Genomic DNA, 21,586 nt, shown 5'->3' with positions numbered 1-21,586 from the left:
TTTGTTTATTAATATAGTACTAAACAAGTCATATCGCAGACGATGTGCGATCAATGTTAGAAATGGCCGAAAATAACTTTTTTCGTCCCTAGACTTTGAAACAAAGGACATCGAAGCCCAGAATTTCGTATTATCACTTCAATCTCACGTAAGATTAATTTTATTCAATGGTTATTTATGTTATTCTTCAAGATAAATCCATATGTTTTTTTCATGGGATATTTTCAATGCTGACATCCATTTGAAAATGTACTTTATTGTATTTATTTACTTATTTATTATTTTGCTTTCTTTATTCTTAAATGTGTTATAAAAACTTCCGCAATTATTCCTAACTAGGCATTTTATGTCTTTATAATACAATTAGAAGCATGAATTTATAAAATAAGTCAAGTATTACGCAAAACGAAGAAACTTTCATTTTTTAAATTAAATTGCGAGTACTATTAATACCTTTATATGAATTTCCGATCAGATGTCAGCTTTAAGGAAATATTCTTAGGCTAGAAAACTATCTTGAAGAATAACAGAAATAATTACAGAATGAAATTTAATTCTCGAGTTTCAAGTGAAAATAATACAAAGAAATAAATAAATAAAACACCTTGCAAACGTGCTGATTTCATACTGTCATGTCAATGTATCCTGACATTTTCCTGTCATATCAATACGTATGCAATATTACAAAAGCAAGATCATCTTGCCTAGACCTTGATTTCATGCTGTCATGACAACATCTTGATATTATGATATCAGGTCCTGGGACGTGGCCCCAGGACCTGATTACCGCACAGGCAAACTAGGTCTAGGCCTGGGGCCCTATCTTCCTAAGGGCCCCAAATTACTTAAAAAAAATTATGCAAATGCATAGCATTACAACTGTATGAAAAATACATGTTTTTTTAAAAGTAGTAATATAAAATAAGAACTTTTCAGTTGGAAAAAACTTTTTTGAAGGAGAATTTTTTATTAATTCTGCCTGTAGCGAATTTACAATGACACAACTATGAAGTGCCCCGAAGGTGATTCATGAATGCACATAATAAATGATTTACAAAGTTCTGTGATAGACAAAGTGGTCCCCAAAAAATGCATTCCGACCGGGCTATAGAGTCTTCAGGGGGCCACGAAATTAATGTGTCCCTAGGACCCCACTTTTAGTTAGTCGGCCCCTACACTGTGGGGTCAGCAGGTACGCAGATCCGGGCCTGAAGGCAGGGCCCGATTAAGATATTAGAAGACCCTATAAGCCAAACAGTTTCTCGGGGCCCCCTGTAGTCAAACTGTACAATTTTAGCCTTATTAGATTACTGGCTAAAGCAATTTTAGCAATTTAGGGGCCCCTAAAAAGCGGGGCCCTAGATCACTGCCTAGTTGACCTATTCAGTAATCAGGCCCTGCTTGAAGGGGCCCCGCTCAAGTAACCCTAAAATTGAAAAAAAGTACTCTTTTCCAAATTCAAACTAACTTTCATTCAATCCGATTTCGAAATAAATTAGAAATTGAAAATCGAATTTTTTTTTCGACAATTTGCTACTTCGATGTATGGTGGTTCAACTCTAGTATAATTTTACACCCAACTTTTTTTTCTTTCCTTTTTTTCTTTTTCCTTATTGCTATTGCTGCCAACTAGGATGGAAGGGTCTTGTTCATTAATATTTTAAAATATTATTTTCAATGAAATACATGTGGCGTCCCGTGGGGGACAAAATGACCGTTTTCCGTGGAATGGCCTTATTGCGCTCAATTAAATGCATCCTTGCTTCAAAATTTGAAGAGTCATTCTTTTGATCAAGGTCCATTAGAAAACCATGCGGCCTGTTTAATTCATGCAGTTATAAAAGAATATTTAAGGTTCAGGTATTGGGAGAAAAACATGGAAAAAAAAAAGCAATTCACTCAGAAAATTTTATTCAAAATTATTACACTTTAAACGGCAATTGTGGGAAACACACAATGCTGAACATTTTGCAGGCAAAAAATGTATTTTTGCCAGGGCAGCAGAAAAAAAGGCAAAAACAGAATTACAGAGAAATTTGAATTGAAGTCTCTTAATTAAGGTTCTGGAATGATATAAATAGAATGTACATTTTAGATATCAATTTTATTATTAATTATATTAATTTATAAGTTGCAAAATTTGTATTTAGCAACAAAAGCAATTATTTTAAATCACCACTACAACATGTTGCAATATAAGGTTGTAAAACATTTTATACGTCTAATTCTTTTATAAGAAAAATTGAGTTAAGTACATTTTTTAAAAATTAGGTTTGGCACATTTAGCTAATTTTCATGTTTTTATGCCTAAAATATTAAATTGCATCAGTGAAACAGTAATCCACAGGTTAAGTTTGTACTGTTTCAGTGAAATGCTTTTCTAATTAATGCTTTGAATACAGAACGAAAGAAAGTGGAGAATAAATAGCAATATAATAACTCGCTAACTTTGATTTTAAATATTAAACTGTCCTAAATATTAAATAAGAAATTCTTATCTTATTTCGTTAATTTTTGGCACAGAAGTATCTAGTGTGAATTTCGTGATGCCATCAGAGTAAAAAAAAAAAAACAGAAGAGGTAAACTATGATTGTATCTAGTATGAAATATAAATATGAAAAAAAGGTATAACCCATATTAAAGAATTTTTTTCTTATTGAAAATTACTCATAAAATAGTTCAAGCTCATTCAAATTCAATTGAACTCTGTACATATTTTTTTTTAACATTGCATTACAATATGCAAGTTTCAAAACATTACCTATTTGCTATAGCATTGCTGTAAATTGTTTTAATTATAAATTTATATTAATGAAAAATCGAATAAAGTCACAATTGTCTGCTTTGATTTAAATTTCAATTAAATTATGTACAGAAGTATATTGTTCTTTTTTCTTTTGTAACTTTTTGTAACTGGCAATTTTTCAGTTTTTGTGTCAAACCTTAAAATTCGAGGAATGAAGTACAAATATGTGCGTAAAAATTCTTCATTTGGGCTAATGGCTTGAGGAAAATAAATTTCGAACTATAAGGTTTTTTTTTCTTTTTGAACAAAACTTGTTGAAAAGAGCTCTTGACGTTAAAATGTACTAGAAAAATTGTTTATAAAATTAGGCTATTTTAAGGGTATTTTTTGAGAAATAAAAGTTTTTTGTCATACATTTGTTTTACTTCCAATCCGTCAACATTTACTGTGCATACTGAAGAGAAATGAATAACTACTCTACATTCCAAAAATGCATTCACTAGCAACAAAAACGTATAAAAGTAGGAAAAAAACCCTTAAATGTATAGTTATTTACATTGTTGAATGTGATAAATAAAGCATATTTTATGCTCCTACAATAAAAATTATGGAAGTGCCAGTGTGCGACACATTTCTTTCTCTTTTTGAACGTTTTCCTTAGTGATCCACATTGGATACCTTCACTATTCTTTGGTAGACTATTCCCCTTCCCTTACCCGCCTTTGTCCACGGCGACAAGTGCACGCCGCAAGTTAGCGGCTTTCGGCGTATCCTCTCTCTTCTATCCTCCTTGATTGTTGATTGCTCCCCAAACGCTTTACACCCCAGTGTCCCCTGGGTGTACTAGGTGTACTTATACAGGTGGACAGTCTTTATTACAATCGAAGCCGCCTGAGTGCGTTTTTCCAAGTTCTTGTAGAATCAATGAGATGAGATAAGATATGAACCGGAATTTGAGTACGGATGGCGTGTGAAAAAAACTCAAACAAAAGAAAAATGCAGGTGTAAAAATAGGAGTAATCGAACTTAATGACTTGTACTGACTTGAATTGACTCAATGGATTCACATTGATTGCTTTAGTGCCTCAAACCCTTTTGTTCAAACCAGTAAATAAGTGGGAAAATTGAATGCACATGGAAACACTTCCCATGGGATCTTAATCACCGGATATTGGCCATGAAACTATTCCACGTAGGGTTTTTAACTCTTCAATCGAAACTGCGTTGATAGTTAAAGTTCTGTACTTGACTTGCATGCAAGGGAACTGCAATTTCTATTATGGCGAGTAAAAGAAAAATACATTGGGACGAAATACTAAAAAGATGAAACAGGAAAGGTATGATAATTTTTATGTGTATTTGTTAAAATGGTTGTTTGATATTTCTGGCTTCGATGCTCCTCGTGCATACTTCCCTTGCCCGCAGAGCCGGCCTTAGCACATGCGGGGCCCGATTGGAGAATTCTGATGGGGCCCTTTACAGAACGATTGTACAAATTTGAGAAGTGCCGTAGATTTTTTCGAGTCAGGTAAGGATTCAAAACAGCTGCAATTATCCGTCCTGCTTAATTCTTATCCTGATACTGTGATTTATTCTTTCTTTTTTCGTAAAATCGGACTATATAATGGGATTTGAACATGACTGATTAAATCGTCTCCATGAAATGTAAAATATGACCTCCAAAATCGGGACGGAGGGCCACCGTAGACTTCCCTCTTCCAATTCAAAGTTCGATTAGCGTGAATTAACAAAAGAAAAGTCCATTTAGTTAGAATTTTTAGCTCTTATTTTCATGAAATAAATCAATCTACCCAATAAAAAATTATTTTTCTATCGATCTTGAAAGCTGACGACCCCTTCACTCTTGGAAGTGAGACCCCCCCCCCCCTACTAGCCGCCTATATGCACAATTTAAAGCTTTGACGGAAAAGTAAAATGCACCTAAATTTGCCAGTTCTAAAAAAGCTATTTTAGACAATCTTTCGGATGTCAGAAGTAATTCGGAGTTACAGAGAACGGGGGAACTCTTGGACATTTTTCAAAATTGAAGATTAAAAAAGTAGTTTTGGTACGAAGGTGAGGTTGGAGGCGGGGGGGGGGGGGGCGTTAGAGGTCAGACAAACTGCCCACGGTCCCCGGAAAAGTCGTCAAAGCTGACGTTTGAAATCGCATATTTGAACCATTTTTTGTAAAGTTAAGGGAAAGGGGGAGAGACGGAGGCCTACCGAAATTTTAGCCCCAGTTAAGTGATGTTTGATGGAGAAGAAATAGGCAAATTGGTTATCTTCTGGGGAAAACTTTCAAAATCAAAGGCTCTAAGGTGCAATTGTAGACTATCATTGGTGACGTTAGGGAATTCAGTGACTCTTCGAAAATCTTTCGATATTGAAGTGTTAAAACACAATTTTAGACCCTGTTTGCTAACGATAGAGGAAACGGGAAGAGATTCCCTCCGGAATTTTTTTCGAAACTGAAATCAATTTTAGGTTATTCTTGGGAAGGAAGGGTTCATGGTTTTTCTCACAGTAGCGTTTTCTAGAAGGGAAATTTTAAGCTATTGTTTTAATGCTAATTAAAGGATTCATTAGTTAGGAAAAGGGGTCGAAGACCTTTCCCCGGAAATGTTTCGAAAATTAAATTTTAAAAACACTATTTCAGGCTACCTTTGGAGACGTTAGGGGAGAATAAGGGGAGGAGGGTTGTGAAATTCATGAATCTTTCTTCTTGGAAATGTTTTACAAATCAAAACTTAATTTTGTAATTTTTATCAGTTTTTTGTGATAACGTTGAGGTAAATGTGGGCGTTCAAGTAATCTCCTCCCGATTTTTTTTTTTTTTTTGAAATTGAAGTCTATCTATACGTTAGGAGAAGACTGGAAGCTATAGGCAATTTGCGTTCTTTAGAATTTTATGGTGATGTGTTGCGCATATCAAGCACGCAGTATTTGAGTTTTATTATTTGTTCAATTATTCATGTATTTTTCGTAATTGCACCTACGTTAGTGTTAATTCTATATTAGAAAAATTGTCATTGCTGCTGAGCTTTAGCATTTTTTATATCAACAGGAATAAAGTTTAAAAAAATAATAAAAGTAAGTATGTAAATAAAATAAATAGCTTTGGAAATTTCTGCAATTTTTGGGGTCTCGGGGCAATATCCGCATTGCACATGTGATAGCAAGACCCTAGGACAGGGGCCCTTGACCCTTTTATGCTATTGCTTACCGTATTAATTGCCGATAATCATAAGAAAAGTTGTACATTGGTTCCCCACTAGTTCCTTTCTTTTTACCGGAAAATAGGGTACAGCGGGTACGGCCTTAGATATGGATTTCAAAATGTTCAACTGGCTATATGTTTTAACATTTTCGTCCGGAAATTTATTTCAGACTAATAATTTTGAAAATATATTTTGCTAATCTTAATAGGGAAGTTAAAAGCTTCAGGAAATTCCCCCTACTCCCCTACTGAAAGTAGCTCCATACTCCCAGTTTAACTATTAGAAAAAAATATTATAATTTATGTCAGTTAAGTTCATTCGAACTTTTAATTTATTTTTTTCTAATTTATTTTCGAGAGCAAAAAAAAAAGATTTTTTTAGAGCGGGGCCCCTGCTGGCGAGGGGCCCAATTGGACCCTTTTGCTCTAATCGGCTTAAGGCCGGCTCTGCTTGCCCGGATCTATAAATTTTGGGCCCCGCTGCAACAAAATATGTAAGATCCCTCCCCAGAGACCAGCAGTGTTTACTTGCAAAGTTAATAAGTCTTAGTACTTTTTTTTTTTTAATTTCTTGGGCCGTTGGGTCCCTTAAAGACGTCCCCCCCCCCTCCTCCCGCACTGCGGCGTCTGCGGGTACGGAGATCCGGGCCTGATAAATATTACAGCGTAGAATATTCAGGCATAAATTTTTTTCTCTCCAACAAGTAAGAGATTTGTGACGTTTTTTTGCTTTCCACAGAAATAAAGGCATACTGCGTTCATTTACAACTTTTGATTCTTACAATAATCCCATAAGAATTGAGCCTAGTATTTAGAAATTTTTAGGAACTCCTCAGTTCATTTTTATTTTTATAATTCTGAAATTTAAAGTATCATAGACTTTCATGGCGCAGACTACGCCACTGAAGTTTTAGGGGAGAAATTTAAAAAAATTTTAGTTACTTTTTTTGTGGGGATGGGGAGGGGGTTTCCATAAGGTGTGGGAGCTCCGCATCATTTGAGGGAATACCATTGCTTTTTGGAACGATGTTTGTTTGTTTGTTTTTAAACAATTTTTCTTAAAGCTCCATCTTTCTTTCTTTCTTTCTTTTTTTTCGGTTTTCGGTAAAGCTCCGGGAGACCCTGCGGGCTTCACTTTTCCTAACAACATCGTAGATCGTCTAAAGTGGTGTTCTTTTTTTTTTAAACTTCCAATTTGTAAAATTTTCCTTGGGAAGCCCTGAACTCCATTCCTTTTCTTAAATTTGTCAAAGATGGCCTAATTACGTATTTCGGGCTTTAATGTCAAAAAAAATTCTAGGGAGAGAAAGGAACCACATCCCCTTTCGTAACGAAACGTGACATGCAATTGAATATTTACAACTTCATTTTCGGAAAATTCCTCTGGAGAATCTTTGAACCCCCTGACCTTATAATTGAAGAAATTTAATCCCCTCTCAGAGACTAAGTCCCTCTTCCCCTGTAAGGTCTAAAAATGTAGAATTTTACATCCAATTTTCAAAATTTTTCCCGTGGGAGAAACCCCGGACCTCCTGCAGTTGGGTTTGTCCCTACATCAGAGTCCTTATCCCCCCCTCCCCCTCTACAAGGTCAATCAAAGGAAAAAATTTTAATTCAGAACAAATATATTATCAAACGTGTTTTTAATAGATGTTGCGAAAAAAAAAAATGAGGATTTTCGGTTTGACAAAGAGTAAAGTTAAACAAAAAGCTCAAGACACATTAAATTTTACATTAAAATGTAACTACAGTTTTGATACTTCCAGGACAAAAGAAAAAAGTAAAAAGCTTGTTTTTGAGCACATAATTTTCAAACATTTTCTGGTAGAGGGCCCCTTTACCCCACCCTCAGGGGGGCCCCTTTCAAGTACCTAGCGGACCACCTCAGAAGGAGCCAGTCCGAGCCTGATCAATACGTATGCAATATTACAAAAGCAAGATCATCTTGCCTAGACCTTGATTTCATGCTGTCATGACAACATCTTGATATTATCCTGTCATATCAATACGTATATGCAATATTACAAAAGCAGCCTACCTTGATATTTTCCTGATATTATGCTGCATACACCTTTGTCAGTCAATATTGTGGCAGCCTGCTGACAGCATAAAGGGAGTAACATAACAATATTGAGGCAGCATTAATGCAAGATGATTTTTCTTGCATGTCAACCTTTATGCAATACTGAGGCAAGATATTTTGCTTACTGGGTAATGATTTGGTTAACAGAGTGGATGAGAAAATTAAAGCGAACAGACGAGTCACAATGACAATGCTTGTAGATTTGCTTGTTGAATATTGTCCCAGAGGTCAAACCATCAATGCGGAACGTTACCGTGTGACTTTGAGGAATCTTCGGCGAGCTATTCAAAACAAACGTAGAGGAATGCTCAGTGAAGGAATTGTGTTGCTGCATGACAATGCTAGGCCCCATACTGCTCGTGACACTCAAAGACTAATTGAACAGTTCGGTTGGGAGCAGTTTAATCACCCGTCGTACAGCCCAGACTTGGCACCGTCTGATTTCCACTTGTTCCTGCACATGAAACGAGAACTTGGAGGTAGGCGCTTTACTTGTGATGACGACGCAAAAAACGCTGTAAATTTATGGCTCTCTTCATTGGCGGCAAGTTTCTTTGAGGCAGGTATAAATAAGCTGGTGAGCCGCTACGACAAGTGCCTCAACAATGGTGAAAACTATGTTGAAAAATAATTTAAGGTATGATCTTTCATGTAAACATTAAATAATCTTAAAAAAAAAAAATTTTTATTGATTTTTTTTCAAAACGGTACTTACTTTCCGGATACGCCTCGTAAAATAATAAGATATAACAACTTTTACCAACCAGTAAAAAAAGATATACTGAAAAAAAAAAAAAAACCCTGTTATGAAACTTTGCATTAAGCAGAAATCTGTTCTTTCATTAAGTAATCCTCGGATACTTTTAAAGCATCAATGGAGGAGTTGAGACACATTCGGATGGAATTCTATTAAAACATGCAATGCATCTGCTGCTTTTCGTACATTTTTTTTCACCGCTAATCGAGACGATTTCCGATTTTTCAAAATTGTTGAAAACTTGGAAGCACATTCATTTTCAATGTAATTTCCTACGTTTTTGATACGCTATAATCGAAAAATAAACCCGAATATACGCACTCCCGTAATTTTTTCTATGCTATTTAGGTTCTGGTTTCCCCCATAAAAGCAGGTTTTTCTTTTCTGTCGAAGGAAATGAATTAAACATTAATTTAAAAATTGACTTCAGAGATTTATTTGATCCACTTTGTCTAGACACCGTTTGATGCAATGCAGAGGCGTAGCTAGACCCGACTTTCGGGGGGGGGGGGGGTTACTTCTTTTATTTATATATATATATATATATATATATATATATATATATATATAGATATAGATATAGATAGATAGATAGATAATATATATGTGTGTGAGTGTAAACTTTTTTCAGTATTAAAAAAATAATAAGAGGGAGGTGAATCTTACATACTTTGGAATGGGGTGCTCCAAGTTCGATACTTGTGTCAAAAAAAAAAAAGCAAAGAATTTTTATTTATTTATTTATTTTTTTAATGTTTTGGAAAATTTAACTTTTTTTTCTTTTCCTCCATTTAATTTAAAGTGAAACTTTCTAGCAACGGCTGTAGTAGGAGTCTATCCAAATCAGGGGGAAAATCAAATATTTGATGAGCGTGTTCCGTTCATTTCAGTGTAACTGCTTAATTTAGAGGCTAACACACATCTATAAAAGCTGGCATCCCTGAAAGCTAATAGATGCACCCATTTCCGCCTGTAAACTGCATGTTTGACTTTCAATCTCATCGGTGGTCAGAGTTTTTTTACTTACTTGGTTCGCACTAAAAGCATGAAATAAAATAGAAAAAGACTTCTTGATTATAACCTGCAAAAAATGAAATTGCTTTTCATATCGTTATATTTATATGTTGCTTTTTATATGTATTTACATTTATGCTAATTCTAAAGCAGTTAATAAAATTTGAATTAAAAAAAAGGGAAGAAATATAGGCGGTAGAAAGTTATTTGCACAAAGCTGCATACCATCTGTTCTCCTCTCAAGTTTTTATTTTAAATTTTATTAGCTGCTTTAGAATTTACATAAATATCTATTTGAGAGAGCAACAGCAATTTTCGAGTGTTATAAACAGAAGTCTTGTTTATTTTCTACTTTTTAATGCGAACCAAGGTAACAGAAATAGTACAGAACAATCTAGACTAGATTCATTTCGTTTTTAAGTATTTTATTCCTGTAATGCTATGCAATTTTTCTTTTAAATTAAAATAAAATTTCCTTCAGAAGGGTTCAATGGGATTAATGCTGCTTCAGCAGACTGTACTTCGTTTTCTTCAGGCGACGTTAACTTTCTCTTTTTAGAGCAACCATTTTCGTCATTTAAATTTTTTTCTTTGGGTTTTAAAAAGCTTGTTATCGGTTTTGCTCGTTTCATTATACAATAACGTTCACTTAGAATATATTATTCTAAATAGTTCAGACCGCACGTTTTTAAAAGAATACGCAGTAAATACTGGCTGACATTTTCGACAAATTGATGTGATTGCGGTGGATACTCCTGGTTAGCAAAGGTCGTTTGAACTATGACAGCACAACACCAACAAAAACCTTATGTCTCGAATTCCGGCTATGCTATCGTTTTCGGATTTGAAGCCCAATGATCTTTAAAGCAGCAAGCAAAAGCATTTTCTTCAACTCGAAACAGAAATGGTTGAGGGGGCAAAACAGGGGGAAATGCGTTCCACGAATAGGTTTTCTAGGAAGATTAACAAAAGGACAATCGTTTCGAGCAATTTGTTGGAAGAAGAGTAAAGGGGTGAAATTCACAGGTTGAGTATTAGTTGCATTATGGATGAGTATTTCAAGTTCATGGTTAAAGGTTATTCAAGTTAAAAGCCATTTTGCTCTGTTATCTGGTTTAGTACTGTTCTTTGGTCGCTCTCTTTCTAAAAATTATGATTCCTTATAGAAAACCGAGATGATAGGAGTGAAAAGAAAGTTTAAGATTTTTTCAAGTAAAGAAAAAAGGAAAATCCTAGAATATTGGCCAGGTTAGATTTGCAGCAATTGTTAACCTCAAGAGGATAAATAATTAATCAAAAAAAGAAAAAGAAAAAAAGAAAAATCAGGCACCAAAAAGCAATAAAAGACTTTTTCCTGAAAAAGATATGCTTAACGTTTCTTTTACTGTCAAAATGATTCCTTAAACTCGCAATAAATCACTTAATAATGTAATAATAGAATAAAGACCTAACAAAACTAATACAGAGGAATTTTGATCATGAGCCCAATATTGTTTTTATAGTATCGATTACAAATTTTCACCATCATATTCCAAATTTCTATAAAGTTTCTTAAAGTCCCCGTATCTTAAAACCTCTATCACGATTTTTTTTCCTTCCTGTGAAATTCGAAATATACAGATTCAACTGTATGTAATATTCTCACTGCGCCGCTCATAAAATTAAACATATTTAACAATTTGCAGAATCTATGATAAAAAAAAGGTTACATATACGTGGATTTAACAAATCAATCTCCTTTCTAAAGCGAAGAGTGAAATTTCACTCAATTATCAAAAAAAGTCGCAGCAGAGTGAGGAGTGAGGCGTCTTTACGCTTGAGGGTCACTCATGGAGCTGATTTTCAATGACACTGGGGGGGGGGGGGGGGGGGGGGAGAGAGCAAAGTAAATTTTTGACCATTGTTATTGAGAAAAAAGTCGTTTTGATTTTTTTTTCTTTTTCTTCTCTTTTTTTTTTCTCTTCTCTTTTTTATTTCTTATCTTTTTTTTTCTCTTCTCCTTTCTTTCTCTTCTCTTTTCTTTCTTTCTCTCTCGCTCCTTTTTTTGAGACAAACATTTCGGGGGGGGGTTGTCCCCAAACCCCCCCCCCCCCTTAGCTACGCCCCTGTATGCAATGCAATGGCGCTGATTTATTTCTTTTTATTCATTCTTTTCGGGGAGCAAAAATAAATAAATAAATAAATAGAAATAAAATAAAATAATAAGTAAAAGTTACGTTAGCAAGGAAACTTTGACGACAGTCATGAAATAAAATTCGACATATCAAAAATTTCTACTCAACGAAATTCGGCTTATCGAAATTAAATAACATTAATTCTCTATTAAGTTAGACGGGAATTAATATTCGCTTGAACTTATCGAAGTTTTCGGCTCAAAGAAGTTCGACTTACCGAAGTTTCATCTCGAAAACTTCATTTCTGCAGACTGCAGATACTGCCCTTTACCTTCCAATGGTCACACGGCAGTATTAATCAACAGGCATTAAGATTAAATATTTTATTTCGATTTAATGACGGAGAGCAAAAGTGTTCAATAGATGGCAGCACTAAAAAAGGCCTAGCATTCGAGGATTCGTGTAGCCAGCTCAGCTTTTTTACTTCGCATGCTTTTGTTTTGCCTTTGCTAACTCAAAATAATAATAATCCAAATTTATTGCTCGTTGTAATGTATGCATTAATGTTTATAGCTGTAGGTTTTTATAACAAAAAATTTATTAGTTTGGATGAGGTAACTCAGCAGAATGTTCACTTTTGAGTATAACACATGGAACTCGATTTTGCACGAGTATTACATTTTATCATTGTTGATTAGTGTACTTGCAGTTGTTGTGACTTTTATTGTCTCAAGAAAAGCAAACTTCCTGGCAACTATAAAAGACAAAATTGAAGTATCTCCACAAGTTGAAGAGAAAACTTCAATGGATGAAGCGGTAATATATATTTTCCCTTATTTTTTCCTTTGTAGGTACTAAAACTGTATTTTTCTTTGCACTTGTAAGTTGTTTACAATTTTAGTCCAAAAAATTAATGTTTTGTAAAAAATGCCAAGATGTTCGTAAATGAAACAAGTGTGGGTTTCCTATTTTAGCTTAAAAGTAAAATAATTGAGCAAGATATCACATTTACTTATACTTTTGTTCTTATAAATTCTTTTATTCTACACTAGCAGTACCCGCACGGCGATGCCCATGCTAAGAAGTCAAAAGAAGTCCACTGCACAAAAACACTCCATGCCCCTACTCCCCTTCTGATGTGAAATGATCATTTTTCTTCCAACTAACATGCATACACACCTTTTCAAAAGACCTATTAAAGTATCTTTGGAAGTGAAACTATTCACCAAAACACATAAAAATATTAACAGTAGCTTTAAAGCTCAAAATAATCCTTCAATTACATAGTTCATCGCTTAACGCGCCAAGGATCCACGATAACCCTGCTGTTTAGCAAGTGAAGCAGTTTTTTCCCCTGTAATTTAAAGTGCGCGCATACCTTTTGAAGACGCTATCTAAATGGCCCATTTTTTTCTTATGAAACATACGGAGTCTTTCTGAAGAGAGCCACTCAAAGTAGTTTAAACCTGGAGTGGTCAGTTTTTTGACCACTAAGTAAAATTAGCTGCAATTAAGTTAAAAAAAAATAACTACACACACATCCTCAGTCTGCCTGTTGATTTTTGTTAAATTTATTAAACTTTTCTCAGTTTCACATGATATGCCGATAAACATTAATTTGTGTTCTGGTATCATAGGCGAGTTGCTGATCAGTTACACTAATTTAATTGTTTGATTGGAAACGTACTTATTCAGTAGGTTGCAATCATGTATTAATCTTGTTCGGAGCATATAAACATACAAAACAACCCCTCTTTCTTTATAATATCAGTATAGATAAAAAACCTCAAAGGGTAGCCCCCGAAATGCATGCAAAATTACAGCTTTTAGAATCACGGATTAATATCATCTATCTGCAATACGTGAATTCAAAAATTAATTTGCTCGAAGCGAATCCCAGTTATAATTCATTTGAATACATTTTGATGCATTAACATTCTGCGAGTCTAAATGTTTCGCGATGTCCAAGGCTATTAGAATGCTATATACCTTATCTTCTGCAGCCTCAAATATATGTTTAGGTTATGGCATTTCTAATGCAGTCGTCGTTATTATTTTTCATTTTTTTCAACTCCTTTTAGCATTCAGTTCAAAGGGAACCTTCAACTATTTTATCAATGCAAGTGCAAGACAATCAGCACTTATGTTTAGGTCTATAACAATAGATCAGTACGAAACATAAACTGGTAGCGAAGATAAACTATTGGTTTAAAAAATTAATATAAGTACATATATGCATAAATTATAGCCTATGTCACTTAGCAAGAATGCTCCTTTCATATAGTGAAAGAATTTTTCAAATAGCTGCAATGATTCCGAAGATTACCTCAAACATATAAACATACAAAAATCCGCCCTGTCTCTTTATAATATTAGTATAGATAACAAAACACATTATATGAAATAATTACAGCAGAATTTTTTATTCAAGCAGGTGAATCCTGTTAGTATGAGAAATACTTTTGTCCTAAACTGGTTTCAGCAGGACCCTCTTTTCAAATTTTTATGAGGCTGGGGGAGGGCAATTGGGTTTTTGTTCAATTTATATAATGCTTGAAAAACTCACCCACATTCCAGGCTCCCCAGTTGGATGGGCTCCAAAGACAGGCCTGTTTTTTTTTATCCAGACCAGAAGCCGAAGCAACTCCTGGTCCAGCACCCCCCAGTGGTATTGATTTAGAATGAGACCATGGAGAACTTTTTACAACATCAGAAACATATTAAATGTACTTTCGTCACCATTAACAAAAACCGAGGATCTTTTACCGGCTGGCATCAAACGGGAACTCTCCATGTAGTGATTAGGCCACCATGGTTCACCCACATCTGTATACAAATGCACTAATATCTCAAAACCATGAATCACATCTTATGACTCTCTAATTGATGGGCATGGGTTTCACTAAAACTTTTCTCTTATCTAGTAGATTTTTGTAAGAAAAACAAATGAACCATAAGTTGATGCTAGGTAGTTGTAATAAGGACATTCAACAATATTTACAAATGTATGCAAATACAAAAGTGACAATCTGGACCGAACGAGGCTGGCTCTAGTCAGTTTATCAGTCTCTAACATTTGTTTAATGATGTATCCCTCTATATTCTAAGTTGTTTATTATCTGAATATTTTCTGTTATAACTGAACCCTGACCTTTTATACTACAGTGAATTTTCAATAATTTGAAGACTTCGACAAGCCGAAGTAAATCTTTATTGCTCTATGCGGAATTTTTTTTATTTATTTTTGATAGACCGATTCACCGCTAATTTTTTTTTTGCAAATAAATAAATGAAAATAGTACAGTGTACTAAGCAAGAAGGAAAAAAATGTGATATAAATCCCAAATATATTTTTGTTGCTTAAAGAACAAAATGATTAAATTTGTTTTTTTGTAAACAACTTTGTTTAATATTCTTTATGTTTAAGCTTTATTGCTTAAACTCATAATGTTGCAATTTTTCAGGAAGAAGATACAACTGAAGTACCTACTGTAAATATGAAACGATCACCGGCTTTGGTTGCAGAAAAAGTAATTCAGGCCAACATGACTGAGGAACAAAAATTACTTGAACATCAGTAAGATATTTTTAATTTTATAATGAGTTTTGCTTATGACCCTTTTTACTGCCAAAAAGGCTCCAAGTAGCTTAAAAACTGCTGTGTGCTGTCGGTGCTATAGTTGGGAAAAAATGTTTCAGAGGAACTTGCCAAAAGAGAAGGTGGTTTGAAACTAATTTACATTACATTTCCAGCTGATTCTTTGCCACAATTTCACTTAAATACAATGTTTTATGGTCATTTGTCAATGGCAAATATTTGTAAAAAAAATTTTTTTAAGTTGCATTTGCATCAAATACGTGGAGGCGCAAAACTTTAAATAGCAATTTCTCGTTTTAAACTCGGCTGCGCATGCAGCTTTTGCTCTTAGCACGGCAGTGTAATTTTAAATACAGTATAACTTCGATTTAACCATACCTGATTTATAGATTTCCTCAATTGAATGATACATTTTACTGGACCAGATTAGACTGCATTCATTGTCTATGCCCCTCGATTGAACGATTTTTGTGATTTAACGTTTTATTTCCCCTGTCCACTTGACAATCGTTAAATCAAGGTTATACTGTATTATAAATTGTAATTTTTAGACATTTGTACTTAGCAATTTTCCATGAAAACATTTGAATTCCTCTGAAAACATTTTTTTTAAAATTGCTTGAAACTGAAACTTGTGTAAAATTTGTTAATTTGATTTTATAGCTTTACTTGTGCAAACATTTTTTCTCTTTGAACAGAGTTCGACAGAAACAATTGGCACAGATTTATGAACTCATGTTGAAGCAAAGTGATAAATTTGGAAGCATCAGCTTGTCAGAAGTAGAAGAGCAAATGAAGCTGTACCAATAAACACAACTAATATCTTTCTGGTATGGTTTGTATTTTATTATATTCTTTGCAAATGCAATTCAGTTGAAGCAATACAGATTTGTTTGAGACTTATTATCCAGAGAAAATATTATGATAAACATTGCGTTAATTCATTATCCAGTGAAAATATTATGATAAGCATTGCATTAATTCGAGGAGGATTTCAAGAATTTCCATAAAGTATTCAAGGAGGGGGCGATTGATTTCACAAATACTTACCTCTTTTAAATTCCCAAGCCTCTCCCCCTAATATCATGGAAGATCATCTAAAATTATTATTATTATTCATTCATTTATTTATTTTGGATCCAAAGGTGTTCAATAATTTTTTTTTTTTTTTTTTTTTTTTTTGACTTCAATTCGAAAAGCTTACTAGACGAGAGCCCCCAAATCCGATCTGACATTGTCCTGGGTGGAGTTGGGGAACTTCTATGAAGGCATGACTGCCAAAAAAAAATCTCCTGACCGAGTAGCGGGATAAATTTATGGATATCTCTTGACCGCTATTCGGGATAAAGGGCAAATTGGCTGCCCATCATGTATACTGTTTCCGTATATAGAAAATAAATTAGTTTGTGTGTGTGTTGTGAATGAACGTAGTCTCTTCAATTCTCTCCCTCTCCAGAAGTTGATACATGGGAAATGTGACAAAGAAGAAGGGGCGAAAATCCTCTTCAGCAAATTAAATATTATGTTCTGCAAATGGCAACAGTGAATGGCATTTCATTATTTGTGATGTTATCGGCAGAAACGTAAACAATAAAAGCGCACCAATTAAAGTATTTTTTTAAAATATTAAACTTAATCAAATTATGTAAAAAATGGTTAGATCCTATGTTTTTAAGCATGCTCTTTCAGAAAAAATACTTTTAAAATTTTGAAAACGACCCCATTCTGAAAGAATCCCAAAGAGCCCTTGTTTTTGTAACATCATTAAATATTGTTTAAAACTATGTCTTTGGCATTTCAGTAAAGTATGCCAGGGGGGGGGGGTTCTGCATCTCTGCTCAATGAGGGGGTGATTGCCCCTCCCTTGTATCCGTCCTTGCATTCATTTTAAGCATCCCATATTTCATTCCAAGTAATATTTAAAAATGTGCGTAAAATAATTACTTGAAGCATGAAAATACTTGTTTAGGACTTGAGTTTTCAATTTTCATTGGAAAAGAATGGTATTTTAAAAATTGATATGATATCATGTCAGGCTTTTCTTTAACTGTTTTGTTTGAGGGAACAATGAACATGATGATTTTTTATTGTTTGAAAGAAAAGTTAGAAAACTATTTCTTAACAATATCATACTAAATCTAGGTGTCCTGCATAAAAATACCCCCCCCCCCCCCACCCATATATAATGACCACTCTAGTTCGCATACATAAAATTCTTTGCTTGCATAGAATTGAACATCAGTCGATTTTTCTTTTATTTATTATTTCTGTGTATTTGCTGTAACTAAAAAAAAACATTCTTGCTTTTTATATTTTATAAATACATACCGGAGGGGCTCGTACCTTAGCTGCTGGAGGCTGTAATTATATGCATCATCTGGCTATTAGGTAATTTGGCACTGTATATACATTTGTATTTGAAAAAGTAAATTGATGCATTGAGAAAATATTCGGCATACACATGATAACTATTAATTTTTATTTTTAAATTTGATTTTTTTCCTTTGTTTAACATTCACCTATTTAGTTGCATTATTGTATAAAAATTTTTGTCAATTCACCTCAGCTATAAAACTAACTAGATTAAATTTTCAAAATTTTTACACAGCACCTTTCTAACTTTCCTTGTTGTAGATTAGAGAACACACTTATATTGTTTTTATAATTATTTTTCTTTGAAATTTTTATTAATGTTTGTTTTCAAAAAGTATGAAAAGGAGGTCATTAATTAAATTATGTTGAACAATTGTAAAAATTGTTTCAATTATGAAATGTTTATTAATTCTTAGTTAACTTCTTTAGATAAATTAACATTTTACATTCATGTTTTCCTCAGGAGTGTAAAGGAGAGTGATTGTAGAAAAATACTTAAAGAAGAAGGTGCGTCAAAACTTAAAGATTTTACAAACAACAAACTTGAAATTACACTCTATCTAGTCATTTTTAAATGTATTTGATCAACAAAATGAGTTTATTGCTTTTTATGGCATTGTTAAATGATGATTCTTCTGCAAATTTGTTTATTTATCAAACATATTTTCCTACAATTGTAATTTACTAATATAACTTATGAATAATGGAAAAAAAAAAAATTATGAAAGAAAGCTATATTGGCATATTTTACTAGTCAAACTTAAGAGTCATATAATATGTATCTTACAACTTGAAATGTTATTTGATATTATTTTGGCCTGAGCATTTTCTTTTAATGTGCTTTGAAGTTGTAATGAAAAAAAAATCGCTCCGAATGGATAATAGCTTTTCCTGTTTTCTTGTCAATTTGTTATTTAAATTCTTTTCTTAAAACCAAAGACTTTATAACATACACAACAAAAATCTTATGCTGCTGTATAAATTTAATAAATATGTATTAAAAGGTTTTTTTCCCCTGTGCATTATCCCTAAAAAAAACTTCATTTATTTGTGAAAATGATATATGCTAACAGAAAAAACCTGGCACTTGGGTTTTAAGTAAAATTTGATTTTTTTTTCTTTTTGTCTCCTTTCGGAAATGGGGTAAATTACACATAATATTAGAAAATTTCATAAGCATGCTCTAACTCACTTATATGTAAGATTTTTTAGCCACAAAATTAAAATTTTGTTCTTGCATTCAGTTTGGAACATTTTTTATCTTTCAAAAACGTTTTAACTATTTTGATGACATAAAATCACGACAAAACAACTGTTAGAGAGAAGTTTGTGAAAACCTATGTTGTAGATTATTATACATTTAATAACTTCTATACATTTGTATGGACCAAAATGTTTTCTTTTGTCATTTATCAAAACTTAGTGTTTTTTGAGATAAGCGGTTAGCTTTGTGACTCACACTTATGACATTAATAAAATATTTTGTGAGCCACTCAGTTTTTATCTTTTTTCAAACTTGAAAGAATGACAAGGCGTCAACTATGTTATAACATTTTGTGGTGTAAGATATCAGGACATTTGGCCCCCGTTGAAAATTTTTGTTTGAATGAGAAGTAAGTGCTTTTTAAAATGAGAATGTATAAAAAAATTTACACTGCATTGTAGTGTAGTGTAAAAATTAGTAAACAATGTGTATACTACACTGTAGTGTACACATAACTGTTTATGCTTTTTGTTTAGCAGTTTTAATTAACTTAATCATATTTTTATTGGTGGATATTTTTATTACTTGTATTTCTTAAAAGTTTGTTTATTTTCAGAAGTGTTAATTTGTTCTTTAAGTTATAATTGAAAAATTATGAAATGTCACACATTTTTTAGTTTAATGACTAATTTGAGATGACTATTTTTATGTCACTATTACAGCTGTAGGAGTTTATGCTGTTTCGTAATACTGCTACTACCGGTTAATTAATGTTGACTCCTATAACAGTAAAGAAATTAATTTTTCATTCAAAGTTTATTTCTCACACATTGAAATCTGCCACTAGACGTGTATTTTTTGAAAAAATAATCAATTGTTCAATGTCTACTTGCTAGAGTTTATTTCTTGTATATTACAAAATGCATAAATATACATATCAAACTGTAAATATTGAATAAATATTGCTTTTTATGTTTTTGAATTAAGATTAATAATTCAAGTATATAAGTTACTGCATTTTTATTATGAAAAAAGTAATAATTACAAATGCATATCAAATGAACTTCATTGAAAAATAGAGATGAGCAATGTTGTTCTTTTTAATGATTAGTTCATCAGAGAATCGTTCATTCTTTTGACCTATTTGCTGAATTCGTTCATTTAAAAAGGTTGCAGGTAGTCTCTCTGCAACTGGGGCGGATCCAGACAGTTTTGTAAGGGGGGTCAAAGTCCAATGGCCAACGCAAAAAATATTAGTTAAGCAGGGATGTCTCGCCTACAAGGTTGATGGTTACCCCCCCCCCCCCTCAATGGGAGCACAACCCTTTCACCCCCCCCCCCCCCCCCCATCCTAAATTTTAATGATGCAACCTGCGCCATGGATCACATTCTCTCAAATTTTCGTCAAAACTCAACTACCCACTTGTTTAGGCAGACAAACTGGTCACATCATGGTAAACTTTGAAATATATGAGATTTCAGCTATAAACTAGTTGGAAAAAAAGTTAATATTGATTCCCAGAACTATTTTTTCAGCTTCAAAAACTGAAATTTTATAATTGTCGTTAAAAAAATTGTCACAGGGGGGTTAGCTGACCCTTTGACCCTCCCCTGAATCCGCCCTTGCTATGCAAGACATATTTACGTACATTGAAAAATGTTGCATTGGTTTTGTTATATTCTTTGAAGGAAAAGCAAGTAAAGCTGCCTAACACTTAAAAAATACACAAATAAAAATGATAGTATTGATAGTATAGGAGGGAGGGTGAGGAGAGTTGATAAATTTTTTTTAAACTCAAATTTTGCCTAATTTACCCTCCAAATTGGAATTAGACAGTCTGAAGCCAAATGTTTTTAAAAATGTGCTGTAGACATCGTAGTGCTGATATGTTTATGTAAGTTTTCTTTCTTTTGATTTTTTTGGGACCCTTGTTTACAAATTTAATTTCAATGTATTGAATATTGGCATGCATTATATTGTTAATCATTCTGTCATTAGAATTTCAATTGCTACCCATTGCAGATTATATGAATGCTTATTGAATAAAGCTTAACTGGTAGTGTTAACTATATTAATTTCAATTGGTTCTTCCAGTATCAACCACGAAATTGATTTGACCATAGGCGATTCCTACGAGTGGGAGGGGGGGGGGGGGGGAAGCAACTGCCCAGTAAAAAGCCTTGCCCCCTAACTTTTCAGAGTTAAAAATTAATGATTGATTGAAAAATGATTTTTTATGGGGTGGATTGATTTATTTTACAAAAGTTTTTAAAAAAATCCAAGTAAATGGGCTTTCTTCATCTTATTTCATAACAGTGAAACTTTAAAATGGAAGAGGAAAGTCTTGGGTGGCCATCCGTCCTGATTTTGATGCCATACTTCATAATTTCAGAAGTTTATAAATCAGTATTATTAAATGGCTGACAAAAAGTGCAGATACCACTTTTCTACTTAGCACAGCAGAATAAACAATTCT

General features: G+C 33.3%; 1 protein-coding gene across 1 annotated transcript; it reads left to right on the top strand.

Moving 5' to 3' along the window:
- Window positions 1–12,433: 12,433 nt before the first annotated feature.
- On the top strand, window positions 12,434–20,405 carry LOC129217170 (uncharacterized). The gene is made up of 4 exons (XM_054851433.1): window positions 12,434–12,750; window positions 15,399–15,511; window positions 16,231–16,362; window positions 18,369–20,405. Exons 1-3 carry the CDS (start codon window positions 12,562–12,564, stop codon window positions 16,340–16,342), a joined length of 414 nt encoding a protein of 137 aa, XP_054707408.1. The 5' UTR covers window positions 12,434–12,561; the 3' UTR covers window positions 16,343–16,362; window positions 18,369–20,405.
- The last annotated feature ends 1,181 nt before the right edge of the window (window positions 20,406–21,586 follow it).

The sequence above is a fragment of the Uloborus diversus genome, chromosome 2, assembly GCF_026930045.1.
Source record: "Uloborus diversus isolate 005 chromosome 2, Udiv.v.3.1, whole genome shotgun sequence".
NCBI classification, from domain to species: Eukaryota; Metazoa; Arthropoda; class Arachnida; order Araneae; family Uloboridae; genus Uloborus; species Uloborus diversus.
The sequence above is the reverse complement of the archived record's forward strand: the minus strand, read 5'-3'. Positions and strand labels throughout refer to the sequence as shown.